Source organism: Zosterops lateralis, assembly GCF_965231275.1.
Source record: "Zosterops lateralis genome assembly, chromosome: 25".
In the NCBI taxonomy this organism is placed as follows: Eukaryota; Metazoa; Chordata; class Aves; order Passeriformes; family Zosteropidae; genus Zosterops; species Zosterops lateralis.
The window spans coordinates 3,434,901-3,448,950 of record NC_139785.1 but is presented as its reverse complement, the minus strand read 5'-3'; the positions used below and the strand labels follow the sequence as shown (position 1 = coordinate 3,448,950).

Genomic DNA, 14,050 nt, shown 5'->3' with positions numbered 1-14,050 from the left:
TGTTGGGGACATTCTTGGTCTCAGGCACTGCAGAATGTGCTGAGGGGCTGGGCTGAATTAGCCCTTTAATGGGATGAGTCGTGGAGGAACTCACTGCGTTTTGTTGAGCACAAGGGAAAGAATATAGTCATTTTTTACACATCAGGAGTTGAGAAATCTCCTTAAAACACCCCCAGCTCTACACTGGCAAATGATGTCACAGTCAGCAGCCCCAAATGATTAATTAACAGCCATGGAGGGCACAGCATCAGCAATACCCCATGAAAGGGTGGAAAGTGGCACTTGGGTTGTGTTTGATAAATGTACAGGGGGATGGTGAAGCCTTGGGCAGGCTGAGCTGGAACAGGGACTGGGCAGAGCTGGAGAATAAAGTAGAGATTTATTGAAAGGCCTTTAGGGTTCACCTTGGGCAGGACAAGAGCCTGGGCAGGGCTACACCCAAGGTGGACCCAAAATGGGCACAAAATGGTCACATCGTGGTGGTTTTTTTTTTTTTTTTTTTTTTTTTTTTTTTTTTTTTTTTAAGTTTGGTTTTTTAGGGTTTTTTTTCCCCTCCTTTTCACTGCTCTCCATCCTCAGCCTTTGTGCACAACCAGGACTTGGTAGGGACAGAAAAAAACCCTGGGACTTTTCTGTTTGGGTGTATTTCCAGAGGGGCTGAGCAGCCCAGCCCCTGGTGGAGCACAGAGGCTGCAGAGAGCCCTGGAGCTGGAACCCAAACCCTGGCAGCTGCTGGAACAGCTCCTTTGATGACTCTGCTTGTTGAGGATAATTAGCCTGGTGCAGCACAGACACACACACGGATGTCTCTATTCTTTCTGCACTTGCACAGCACATGCTGGGAATCCACGATCAGCTCTTAGTTTAAAAACCCAGGGCAGTGTTTTTGACTCTGAGCAAAACCTGAGAGTCCAAATTCCCTCTCAAAAGTGACTTAAAACCACAAAAGGAGCCAGCAGGGTTAGCACTTGATATTTAAAACCACCACGTTTTTAGGGGGTTTTTAATTTCTTTTTTTTTTTTTTCTCATGATCTTTCAAAGAATGGAATTCCCCTCTGACTTCTGCCAGTCTTAGGGCTTGCAGATTCTCCTGAGCACAGGCTGCTCCATAGGGAAGTGGCAGCAAAAATCCAGGGAGGAACTTCCAGAGGGTTTTACAAGGGCAGAATTCTGTAGGAAACAACCCAAGGGCCTTACAAGGGGTAGAATTCTGTAGGAAACAACCCAAGGGGTTTGGAAGAGGCAGAATTCTGCAGGAAACAACCCAAGGGCTTTACAAGGGGCACAATTCTGCAGGAAACAGCCCAAGGGGGAAGGAGAATCAGCATTTAATGCCAACAGAGCTCCATTCAAATCTTGAAATCCTGAGCTCCTCCTGGCCACTCTTTGTCTTGAACATCTCATCAGTGCATTTGAACTGGCTCCTGACAGGCCTGGAGATAAGTGAAGAGAAAGAAAAGGGACAGAAAAGATAACACTGGGATCTGTTTCCCTCGGAGCTGATAAAAAGCTTGAAAGAGGAGTTGTGTCCTGAGGATGGAGTTTCTGACTGCCAGAGGCTTGGACACAGAAGAACAGAGCAGTTTTTCAGGCTCCCTCAGTGATATGTGAGGTCTGGGCTGCACTCTCTGAGCTCCTCTCCTTCCCAGAGCAGAGGGCAGGATCAAGTTCAGGACCTTGGCTCCCGGACAAGGAAATCATCAGAGGGACGGAAGCCCAAGGAAATGTTTTCTTGTCACCATGTCATTTTAATAGCAAAACAAACCAAGTGCTCAGGGACCAGGAAACTCTGTGACATCTCTGTCAGCGTTTGCCAAAGCCAGAGAGCCTTGAAAAGCCCATCTCAGCCACCCAGGGAATGATGCTCAAACTCTCCAACACGAGCTCCCAGTGCAGAGTGGGGTGTGCAAAGAGGAGTTTGCTCTTTGTTCTTCTCCCTGAACACACACCAGCAGCTCCTTCTCTGGGCCAGCCAGTCCTGCAGGGGCTCCCTGACCTTGGCTGGGCAATCTTTGTGCAGGGCTGCTCTGTCCTTAAACCCTTTCCTCGATGTTTGTGGCAGAAATGTTTTCTCTGTGGATATCAGCCTGGAATATCTGATTGTCAGCTTTGATTAATGGCATTTCTGTGTCCCTTTCATTAATGGCACTTCTGTGTCCCTTCGACAAATGGCACTTCTGTGTCCAGCATCCTGAACCACCAGGTAACACCAAGCACTGCTGCTGCCCTTATCAGTTTACAGTGTGATCTTATCACAGGAAGGACTCTTTTGCTGAGGAGATAAGAGGTGTCCCTCCCTCTGAAAGTGTTGTACCATGTCATGGAAATTGTTGTTCAAGTCTTGTCCTGAATGGACTGAAACTCTACAGATTCAGGTGCAAGTATCAGCCTGGCCATAGATTTGATATCTCAGCCTCTCTGTGACTCAGTTTTCAGAGTACACTGTGGAAATAAAGAGCTCTTTGTGGTTTATCAGTTTGGATCTTTAAAGTGAGGAACTGTCTCATGGAGATCCCCCCAGCCCAAACACACTGGAACAACCTGACTCCTGCAGGAATCAGCTCAGTCCCACAGCAGAAATCTGCAGCACAGCCAATGGAAAAAAAAAAAAAAAATAAAATCCATGTGCAGAGCAGGCACAGGACTGAGCTCCAACTGGATTTTCTGAAGATTTCCTCCAGAGCACCTGCCTGGCAGCTGCTGCCTCATCTCACAGTGCCTGTCCTGTAGAGCTGCTGGGTCCCCTCCAGCACAGAACTGCTCTGAGCTTCAGAGCTGACCCAGGAACTGCAAATCCCAAACCAGAGCAGTTCAGAGCTCCAGTCCCATCCCCTAAACCCCAACATGAGCTGAGAGCAGAGAACCCAGGCCTCAGAGCTGACCCAGGAACTGCAATTCCCAAATCAGAGCAGTTCAGAGCTCAGACTGTTCCAATCTCATCCCTAAACCCCACTGAGAGCTGAGTGAGGGACCCCAGGCCTCAGAACTGGTCCAGAAATTGCAACACACAAACCAGAGCAGTTCAGAGCTCAGACTGCTCCAATCCCATCCCCTAAATTCTGATGTAAACCCCACTGAGAGCTGAGTACAGGGAACCCAGGACTATAACACACAACCCAGAGCAGTTCAGAGCTCCAATCCCATCCCCTAAACCCTGATGTAAACCCCACTGAGAGCTGAGTACAGGGAACCAAAGCCTTCCCAAAGGAGCCCCTCCAGAACTTCTCTCTCTGTCACCATTTGGGAACAGGTCCCAAACCCTCCCCTTGGGAACCCAAATATCCACGGGCAGGGCTGGAAATGAAAGTGTTTTGCTCTGCCACACAATCCACAGCTCTGTCTGGAGTGATCAGCTTTAGGGGAAGCTTTTCCCTAAGCCCTTGTGGCTGCAACATCTGGATTTTCCATTCAAGACTTCATGATTTCCTCCAGTGCTGCTAAACTTGGAAATCCCTTTCAAACGGAGCCTCCCAAGCTGCTGCTTCCAGCAAGATTTCTTCCCCTGGGATGTGCTTTCCCTCCTTGCCCTGGGCCAGCACCAGGCACTGGGAATCAGGAAAATCCTTCAAATGGGGCTGTTTTGGGGCTGGCTCTTTGCAGCAGGATGAATTTCAGCCAGGAGCATTTGCAGAAAATAAATACCCTGAAGGCAAAGCCGTGAAGGAAAGGAAACCTCTTGAAAACTGACAATGATTTTGCTGCCATGCAATAATTTCCCAAATCCAGAGGAAGAAGCGACTCCCAGCCTTGCTGGGCTTGAAATCCCGAGATGTTGCTAAGTCTGTTACTAAGCAAAACATGTCTTAGCAGGCTGAAATCCCTCTCAAAACACCACAGCAGCTTTTGGTGTTTGTAAACTGCATTTCAGCTTCGTTCCTTCGACAATAATGAAACCTTTAATACTTGTAAATAATGGAACCTTTAATACTCGTAAATTCTCGTCGTTTCTGAGAAGGCAAATCCAAGTCAGGCAGGTTTTCTCCAGGTCCAGGAGAATTAATTCCTCCCCAGGCCATGAGCACAGAGTTAAAGCCTTTTCCAGGCCCACAGGAGGGGAAGGAACATCCATGTAGTGCTGGAAAGCTTTGCCACCTGTGTCGTCTCTTCTGCTTATCACAGACAGCACAGTGACAGAAAAAAGGCACAATATCTCTAATTTAAGTGTTCTGGTTCTGGGCAGTGATTTCCCCAGCCTGGGTAATGGCAGGGACCAGGGAATTATCTTCATTTTCTTAGGCCTGGATCTCTTCTGAAAAATCAGCTCAGAGTTGTGTGCAGCAACTGAAACATCTTAAATTTTATACATTTTTATTTCCATGCACATATATGAACCCAGAATTAAAACAAAGAAAGAAGGATTATTTTTAATTTTTTTTCCTCTCATGCTGAAATTTTGACTTTCTAGTTTTGAGGATAAATAAAGAGCTTTGCTTTTGTGGAAATAAAATAAACTCCTCTGGTTTCAGACGAGTTTAAAGGCTGACATGAAACTTTTAAAAACGTGCAGATTCAGGAGCCACATTGATTTCTGCACTGTGAAGGATAAACAAGTTTCATTAATTCAAGTCTGGTCAAAGGTCTTCTTTCATCCTGAATGAAACTGCAGTCCATCACTAATATTTTTTTTTTTCAATTTTAGCCTTTTATAGACACATTATGGATTTTTTTTTTAATTGCTTCTACATGCCCAGGAGTTTTAAGTGATCCCCTGTGGTTTTGATGGCCTGTAAATGACTTTGTGCTTTTCTTCTCTCTCCTCTCAGGGATCTACAGGGATTATAAACAACACTGAGAGGTGCTGGCAAGCAGATTGGGAGACAATTAGGTGGAACCACTGATGGGAGGTTCATAACAAGATGATAAATAATATCTTAGAGCAACTGGGAAATAATAATTGCATCAAATCTCTTCCTGGAGGAATCCTTTTGTTGTCTTTAGGGCATTGAAGCACTGGGGGGTTGATGAGACCTTCGTGTGAAATGTTTTTCTTGGTGCCCAAATTGCAAAATGGGAATTTTAACATCACCTTTGCCTTCCTTGCTTGCTCCAACCAGAGTCTGCTGGGCCTGGGGACAGCCTGTGGGGGCAGACAGTACGTAATCTAATGGGCTAATTGCAGAATAAAATAATAACAATAATGGCCCTGTGCTGGCACAGGAACAGCAGCTCGTGGTGCTGCTTCAGAGGGATGACACTGAAGGGTAAAAGCTCCCAGCAGTGGTTTCAACATCACCCTGGGATTCAGAGGAGCCCTGGACTGAAGCTGGTGCTGAAGAAGGAAAATAGAAGGATTTGGGCCAAAAAAATTCTTTAGAGGGGACAACAGGGAGAAGCTCCAAGGTCTGGGTGTGAGCTGTGGGACAGTGACACTGGTGCAGAGCCAGGGATTTCAGGGGTGTCTCAGCTCAGACAGGAAGGACACATCCCTTGATGGGCCCCTCATCCCTAATCCCCCATAACCCACCTGTAGGATGGACAAATCGAGGCTTTTTTAGACCCCCTTGGTGTGACCCCCAAGGTCCATGGCAGTTTTGCTTTTGCTCCCTGACATCCTCTCTTGGTTCCTGCCTGGCTCAGCCCAATTTCTCCCCTCACTGAACCATCCAGCAACACCTGGAAATCACACTCAGCCTTTCACCTTGGATTATTTTAACACGTAATTTTAATAACATAATATCTATTCAGGGTAAAGCTGAAAACCAGGCAATGAGGGTTCACCCTGGGATCTCACTCCTCAATCCCACCCTGGAAATTGTGATTCCAGCCCAGCCCTGTGCCTGTGACCCTGGTGCTCTCTGAACCCTGCCCCAAACAGCCCCCCAAGAGCCAGGAGGGCTCTGTGGCAGCAGCCAGGGGGTTTGGTGACATGCCTGACAGACTTGTCTGACAACTCGGAGGTTTGTTTTGCATAAACCACCCAAACAGATGGTCACCACCACTTTTAAGTACCAGCCTGGCTCGTGTTTTGTGTGCACAGAACTGAAATCCTGATTCACTGAATTCCCTGGCTCCTGCTGGAACTGGGGCTTTGAGGCAGGAGACGGAGGTGGGAGAGTTTTGCAGGGAAAACCCACAAGGGTTTTAAGGTTATTTCTCCATCTCTGGCAGGGAGAGGATGTTTTTTACCTTGCTGGCATCTTGATGTTCTCATTCCCACTCACAGAGAGTTAAAAAGCATCCTCTGGACCTTTAGGGAATTCTCTTCATCTTTTTGCTAGTTTTTTTTTTTTTTTTTTTTCCTTTCTCTCAAGCTCCCAAACCTGTGTTCCATCCACATCCCACCCTTGGTGGCACTACTTAGTGTTTACTTGGTTTATTTCCTGTTTGTGTCTTGTCTGAATTTGAATGATGAATTATTTGCAGCATTTCCAGCAGGGTGGAACAGGGACACTCATGGCTCCTTCAGATGGGGTGAGTGGTGCCTGTCCCAGCAGAGCTGAGTTGTCACACAGGGTTATCCTGAACTCAGATCAGCTTTGCCCACCTGCCTGGCTGCATTTCCATAGGTACTTCTTGCAATTTTGCCCATTTTTCTGGCTTGCTCCTTGTGTTTAACCTTCTCTGTTGAGTTGTCACACAGGGTTATTCTGAATTCCATACCAAGACAGCCTTACCCACCTGCCTGGCTGCATTTTCTATAGGTACTTCTTGCATTTAGGGACATTTTCCCTATTTTGCTTCTTGTTTTTAACCTTCTCTGCTCTGCTGAGTTTTCACACGGGGTTATATTGAACTCAATATCAAGACAGCCTTACCCACCTGCCTGGCTGCATTTCCTATAGGTACTTTTTACATTTAGGGACATTTTGCCTATTTTTATGGTTTGCTCCTTGTGTTTAACCTTCTCTGCTCTGCTGAGTTTTCACACAGGGTTATATTGAACTCAACAGAAGACAGCTTTACCCACCTGCCTGGCTGCATTTCCATTAAGTACTTTTTACATTTAAGGGTATTTTGCCATTTTTCTGGCTTGCTTCCTGTGTTTAACCTTCTCTCTTGAGTTGTCACACAAGGTTATCCTGAATTCCATACCAAGACATCCTTACCCATCCGCCTGGCTGCATTTCCAGTAGGTACTTTTTACATTTGAGGGTATTTTGCCCATTTTTCTGGCTCGCTCCCTGTGTTTAACCTTCTCTGGTGTGCCTGCTGAAGCTCCGAGTGCCTTTGAACAGATGTCAGTGCTCTTTGGGCAGGAATGTGACCCATAGACACAGTTCCTGAGGCAGGGAGGAGCAGGGCTGGCAGGCAGCCTTGATGGCACTGTTGTGCAGGTAAAAAACACTTTCATTCATAGCATAGAGCTGATTTTTTTATTATTATTATTCCAGATGTACATCTTTTCTCCCAACCATCTTTCCTCCCAGCAGAGCTAAGCATGAAGTCACCACTGTGCCCTGCTCTTCATTTGCATTCCCCGTGTCTAAAGGCTGATGTCAGTAGATAACTGACAGCCACAAGGAGTGCAAAAGCAGCGTTGTGGAAAACAGAAATAAGATTTCCTGCATGTGCTGGTGGATCTGTGCAATCCCACGGATCCACGAGGAACATATGCCCCTAAACTGCATGTGCCTGCCTGTATTTATAAAATAAAAAACCGTGACACAAGACAGGCTGGAATTCTGATTGGTATCCAAAAGGAAAACTCAGGGAGATGAAGGAACCATCCCCATCCCCACTGGTTTCATCAGCATCCCAAAAGGAGCAGTCCCACGTCAGGACTCACTGTCCCTCATTCAGTTATCATTAATTTGCTGCATTAATTTAAAGCATAAGCACAGGCAGGGAGGTTACACCAGGCCATGAATTGGACGAGGAAAACGAACCACTTCAGGCTACATATAGAAATTTACTTCTGTCACTCTGCTGCTTTTACGGTGACTTTACACATCTTAACAGAAACCCCCCGGGTGTCCGAGCAGAAGCAATTTCAGTCTGGGCGGCAAAAACTGCCCTCCCTGGTGATCCCGAGGTTGGGGATGGGACCTGCTGTGCCCAGAGCTCCTGCCCAGCTGCTGGAGGATGTGAGAGGAGCATCCTGCGGGTGCTACAGCATCCCCTGCCCCGGGAGAGCATCCCTCTGCTCCTTGAGAGCATCCCCTGCCCCGGGAGAGCATCCTTCTGCTCCTTGAGAGCATCCCCTGCTCCAGGAGAGCATTCCCTGCTCCGGGAGAGCATCCCCTGCCCCGGGAGAGCATCCCCTGCCCCGGGAGAGCATCCCCTGCCCCGGGAGAGCATCCCCTGCCCCGGGAGAGCATCCCTCTGCTCCTTGAGAGCATCCCCTGCCCCGGGAGAGCATCCCCTGCCCCGGGAGAGCATCCCTCTGCTCCTTGAGAGCATCCCCTGCCCCGGGAGAGCATCCCCTGCCCCGGGAGAGCATCCCTCTGCTCCTTGAGAGCATCCCCTGCCCCGGGAGAGCATCCCCTGCCCCGGGAGAGCATCCCTCTGCTCCTTGAGAGCATCCCCTGCCCTGGGAGAGCATCCCCTGCCCCGAGAGAGCATCCCCTGCCCCGGGAGAGCATCCTCTGCCCCGGGAGAGCATCCCTCTGCTCCTTGAGAGCATCCCCTGCCCCGGGAGAGCATCCCCTGCCCCGGGAGAGCATCCCCTGCCCCGGGAGAGCATCCCTCTGCTCCTTGAGAGCATCCCCTGCCCCGGGAGAGCATCTCCTGCCCCGGGAGAGCATCCCCTGCCCCGGGAGAGCATTCCCGGCTGCCAGGACAGCATTCCCCGCTGTCCGGGCCGTTCCCAGAGGGCATCCCCAGCCCGTATCCCCCTCAGCTCGGGAGAGCCCCGCGCCGTTGCCCCGGCAGCGCATCCCCCGGCTCTGGGAGCGCATTCCCCGCTGCCGGGAGAGTATCCACTCGTTCTCCGGAAGAGCACTGCCCACTGCTGGGAGAGCATCTCTGCCTGTCCGGTCCGGGAGAGCACTTCCCTTCCCGGCAGAGCATCCCCCGCTCCGGGAGGGCATTTCCCTCTCCGGGAGCACACTTCCCTCCCCGGCAGAGCATCTTCCCCTCTCTGGGAGTGCATCCCCCGCTGTCCGGGCCGCTCCAGCAGAGCATCCTCCCCTCTCCAGGAGCGCATCCCCCCTGCTCTGAGTACACATTCCCCTCTCTCCGGCAACACATTCCCCTCCCCGGCAGAGCATCCTCCTGCTCCGGGAACACATTCCCCTCTCCAGCAGAGCATCCCTCCTCTCCAGCACAGCATCCCCCTGCTCCGGGAGGGCATTTCTCCCTCCAGCAGAGCATCCCCCGCTGTCCGGGCCGCTCTGGCAGAATGCCCTCCCCTCTCCGGGAGCGCATCCTCCTCTCTCCGGCAGAGCATCCCCCTGCTCTGGGAGAGCATTTCCCTCTCCAGGAGCGCATTCCCCTCCCCGGCAGAGCATCCCCCTGCTCCGGGCCGCTTCGGCAAGAATATTCTCCCCTCTCGGGGAGCTGATCCCGGTCTCCAGCAGAGCATCCCCCTCTCGGGGAGCTGATCCCGGTCTCCGGCAGAGCATCCCCCTCTCGGGGAGCTGATCCCGGTCTCCGGAGCTCACCCCCGCCTCTCCCGGGCTGACTCCCGGCTCTCTCCCCGCGCCCGGCCCCGGGGCAGCGAACCCGAGCAGCGCTTCTCCCTCTCCATCTCCCCTCCTCCATATAAACCGAAATAAAATAAGAGGAAAAAAACAAAACCCCAAGGGTGCAGCGACTTACGCCCGCGCCTTGGGGAAGCCCATGGAGAGCAGGATCTCCAGTGACGAGCCATGTTTGATGGTGCCGGCGCGGTGCTGGCGGCTCCGCCGGGGGATGACTCTGCTGTAGAGCTCGTCCCGGGCAGCCATGGCGGGCCCGGCCCTCAGCGCGCTGCCATCGCCGCCCGCGCACGGCCATGCACGGCCAGGGCTGGGCTGGGGACACCGCGGCCCGCCCGGGGCTGGGGACACGGCCCGGGGACGGCAACGGGCCCGCCGAGTGCAGAGATACCGCCCACAGGGAGCGGGGAGGGAGGAGAGGGCCCAGACACCGCCCTCAGTGAGAGGGGAGGGAGGGGAAGGCCCAGAGACACCGCCCTCAGTGAGAGAGGGGAGGGGAGGGAAGGGAAGGGAAGGGAAGGGAAGGGAAGGGAAGGGAAGGGAAGGGAAGGGAAGGGAAGGGAAGGAAGGGATGAGGCCGCGGTGCCCCCGCCCCACTGTGGGTTGGTAGGGGGGGATGAGAGGGAGAGGCAGGGAGAAATGGGAAGGGATTTCTTTTTTTAAAAAAAGAAAAAAAAGGCGAGGGGAGAAGCAAAAAAAACCAACCAACCAAACAAACAAACAAACAACAACAACAAAAAAAAGGCATAAAAGAGAAGCCAAAAGGAAAGAAAAATAAAAGGAAAAAAACCAACCAAACCCCACGAAGAGCAGAGATGGGAGCTCAGGACTCTCCAAATCTCCCTCTGCCACTTCCCCTCTCATGAGTTGGGTTGGAATAACCCAAATTTAAACCTCATCCCGTTCCACCCCATCCTGCCATGGACAGGAACATCTCCAGATATCCAAGGCTGCTCCAGCCTGGCCTTGGGCACTCCAGGGATCCGGGGGCAGCCACAGCTGCTCTGGGCATTCTGTGCCAGGGCCTCAGCACCTTCACAGGGTAAAAATTTCCTTCCAATCTCCCACCCTGTACTGGAAGCCATTCCTGTGTCCTGTCCCTCCATCCCTGTCCCCAGTCCCTCTCCAGCTCTCCTGGAGCCCCTTCAGGCCCTGCCGGGGGCTCTGAGCTCTCCTGGAGCTTCTCCTCTCCTGCTCTCCCAGCCTGGCTCCAGAGGGGCTCCAGGGTTTCCCCTGGATGTGTCCAGCAGCTCCACTCGATGCTGGTCGTGTTCACCTGGATGTGGTTCAAAGAAAAAGAGCTGCTCCAAAACTTTCACCTCATCCTTGTGTTTGCAGCAGCTCTGCTCCCCTCCCTGCAGGGCTGCCTGGGATGGATATTTCAATCCATCCTTCTCATCCTTCTCCTTCACCTTTTATTTTATTTTTTCCCCAAACTTTCCCTTTTTCCTCCACTTTTCCTTTCACTTTTTAATGACAGGTAGATCTTGCTCCTCCCAGAGCAGGCCCAGCCTGAAATCCCAACCCTGCCAGCAAATAAAAATCCATTAAGAGGCATTTTTAAAAATAGTTTATGTTGGGGAAGGAAATCAATACGTGGCAATGACAAATCTATCACTGCAGTTGTTGTTATTCCCATTAGGGGAAAACCAACAGCCCGTTTCCATTTTGTTGTATCAATGAAAGGGAAAAAAAAAAAAAAAATAATTCCCCTCCCAGCTCTTTGCTCCTCCTCCTCCTGTGCCAGTTGATTTTCTGCCTCTTTATCCACAGGGAAAAACCACCCCTGAGATTCCAGCTCCAGGAAGACACAAAAAAACCCAAAATAAAACTGAAAAAAGTGCTGCTTTTTCCTCTCTTAAAATCACTTTTAACTCCTCTGATGTTGCTGAGGCTCTTTAATTGACCCCCACTCTTAATTGGGAAGAACTTCATTAAAGCCAGAGGGGGAAACCAAGGAGAGTTTAGTCTGGATTTCAGCTGGGAAATCAGGATCAGGCACCCAACCTGCTCCTTTTAATTCAAGAAGATAATTAAGGGTGCTAATAACAATATTAGGGTATTAATAACAATATTTTCTATTCAATTTTAATGCAGGAGGAGAATTAAGTGTGTTATTAACAATATTTTCTATTCCGTTTCAATGCAGGAAGAGAATTAAGGGTGTTAATAACGATATTTTCTATTCAATTTTAATGCACAAGGAGAATCAAGAGTGTTAATAACAATATTTTCTATTCAATTTTAATGCAGGGGGTGAATCAAGAGTGTTAATAACAATATTTTCTGTTTCATTTTAATGCAGGAGGAGAATTAAGGGTATTAAGAACAATATTTTTGCTCAAATTTGGGTTTGTCACCCATGAACTCCTTCTTGGCTCAGATAAATTCCTCAGGAGCCTGAGCTGCTCCTGTTGAAATCCCCCCTCCCTGTCCGGAGTGGATTTTTAAAACCTTCCCCACTCAATTCTGCCTTGTACCGAAGGAAGTGATAAAAATAATCCTCTAAAAACCCATTTTCCTGTAGGTAAAGGGATAAGATTTGGAGGAAACTTGTAGGAAAATTGTAGAATTTCACAGAGGACACAGACAAGGCTCTTCTGCAGGAATTTTTACTCTTTTTTTTCTGGGCTTTTATGTGCACCACAAAGACACTGAAGGAGAAAAATCAAAACCCCAAATGGACCCTGAGCCCACCTTCTCAATCTCCCAGGGGAATGCAGGGACCTGCAGCCAGAAAAAAAAAAAAAAAAAAAAAAAAAGTTTGGCTTTTTCTCCCTGGGCCTCCCTCCTGTGCTCCAGCTGAATTACTCAACCAGGAAATAACAATAAAAATGAGATTTGCCACTGGAGCAGCTCCCAGGGACTTTGCCCAGATGGGAATTTCTTTCCTCTGGCTGTGACAGAGTCACACAAGGAATTAAAATAAAAAGAGAAAAAAATTCACATTAGAGAAGTTGCAATATGAAGTTTGGTTGGTTGGATGAGTTGCTGCATCAAACAAGAAGGAACAGAAATAGGATTTTTAAAATTATTTTTGGTTTTTAAGGTGAGAATGGTTGGAAATTATTTTCCAAGCCTGCCAAGATCATGTCCTTGGAACTTTTAACATCCCTGCACTTGATCTGGCTGTGAACCTCTACATGAGAACCTTTTCTTTGGGAAAAGAAGGTTCCTTTTTCTACCAAATGTGGAAATAAAGCTGCCACCCACCTCTTTTTCTTTTTTTTTGAATGATTGTAAGCTGAAAATGAAAGCTGTCACAGTGATCAGAAAGGGAAAAGGGAAGAAAGTAAAAGTAGAAAGCAAATTTTTTTTAAAAAATGAGAACACCCAGAAAAATGTGTTGCAGCCTCTGGAATTAACAACAATTTCAGCAAAAAAATCAAAATAAACAAAATGGTTTGGCCATAAAATCTATGATATTTAAAATGCTGGTAGATTTTCACAGAAAACCTTTCTGGCTTGGTTTTTAATTTTTAATTTTTTTTTTTTCACATGGCCTTGGTGTTGCTGGTCTGATCCCAGATATTTCTGTGTGTTCTCCCTCACCCTTTTCCTGATTCCTGAAACAATTTCAAAGCCAGAAAAAGAGTAAAAAATCCTGCAGAAGAGCCTTGTCTGTGTCCTCTGTGAAATCCTACGATTTTCCTGAGTGAAATTTGAAATTTTCCAAATCTTATCCCTTTACCTACAGGAAAATGGATTTTTAGGGGATTATTTTTATCACTTCTTTCAGTGCAATGAATTGAGGGGGGAATGTTTTAAAATCCACACTGGACAGGGAGGGGGGATTTCAATAGGAGCAGCTCAGGCTCCTGAGGAATTTATTTGAGCCAAATTTAACCCTTTTCCCAGCCTGATCGTCCCTCCTGGGGCTGGCACGGGAATGCTTTGCTCCCCTAACAATGGGAATATTCTGAAATAACCAGCCCAGCAGCAGGAAATGGAGCAGGGGCTTTGCTTTTCCCCTTGTCCCATCTCCATCCTTGGCAAATCCATCCTTTTTTTTTCAATTATTTTTTATTTCTCTGTGTGCAACGCACCAACGAGCACGTGGTAAATAATTAAAAATAAATCAGAGTCCAAAATAAAAATAAAACTCAGCCCATCCTCAGCAGTTCCCCATCTCTCACATCTCCTTTTATTATATATATATAAAATACATATATTTAAATATATAATATATTTTATATAATATTATATAAAAATAATATAATATATAATATACGATATCATATAATATATAATACATATTATATATTATATATTATATATTATGTATTATATATTATATATTATATATTATGTATTATATATTATATTTATTATGTAGTATATATAAAGATAAAAAAGATAATAAATATATATCCATTAATTTTAAATATTAATATTCAATATTAATAAAACCAATTAATTTATATTGAATATTTAATAAATTAAATATTTAATGAATGTATAGTTATTATAT

At 47.8% G+C, this 14,050-nt stretch overlaps 1 protein-coding gene across 1 annotated transcript in view; it reads right to left on the bottom strand.

Annotated features, from left to right (window-relative positions):
• UBASH3B (ubiquitin associated and SH3 domain containing B) overlaps positions 1 to 9,828 on the bottom strand; it is a gene marked incomplete at its 5' end in the record, with an annotated part of 72,106 nt that extends 62,278 nt beyond the window's left edge. Inside the window, one exon of the mRNA XM_083878122.1 lies at positions 9,701 to 9,828. Coding sequence (XP_083734248.1) covers positions 9,701 to 9,828 — 128 coding nt within the window. The remainder of the gene's footprint in view (positions 1 to 9,700) is intronic.
• Between the last annotated feature and the right edge of the window lie 4,222 nt (positions 9,829 to 14,050).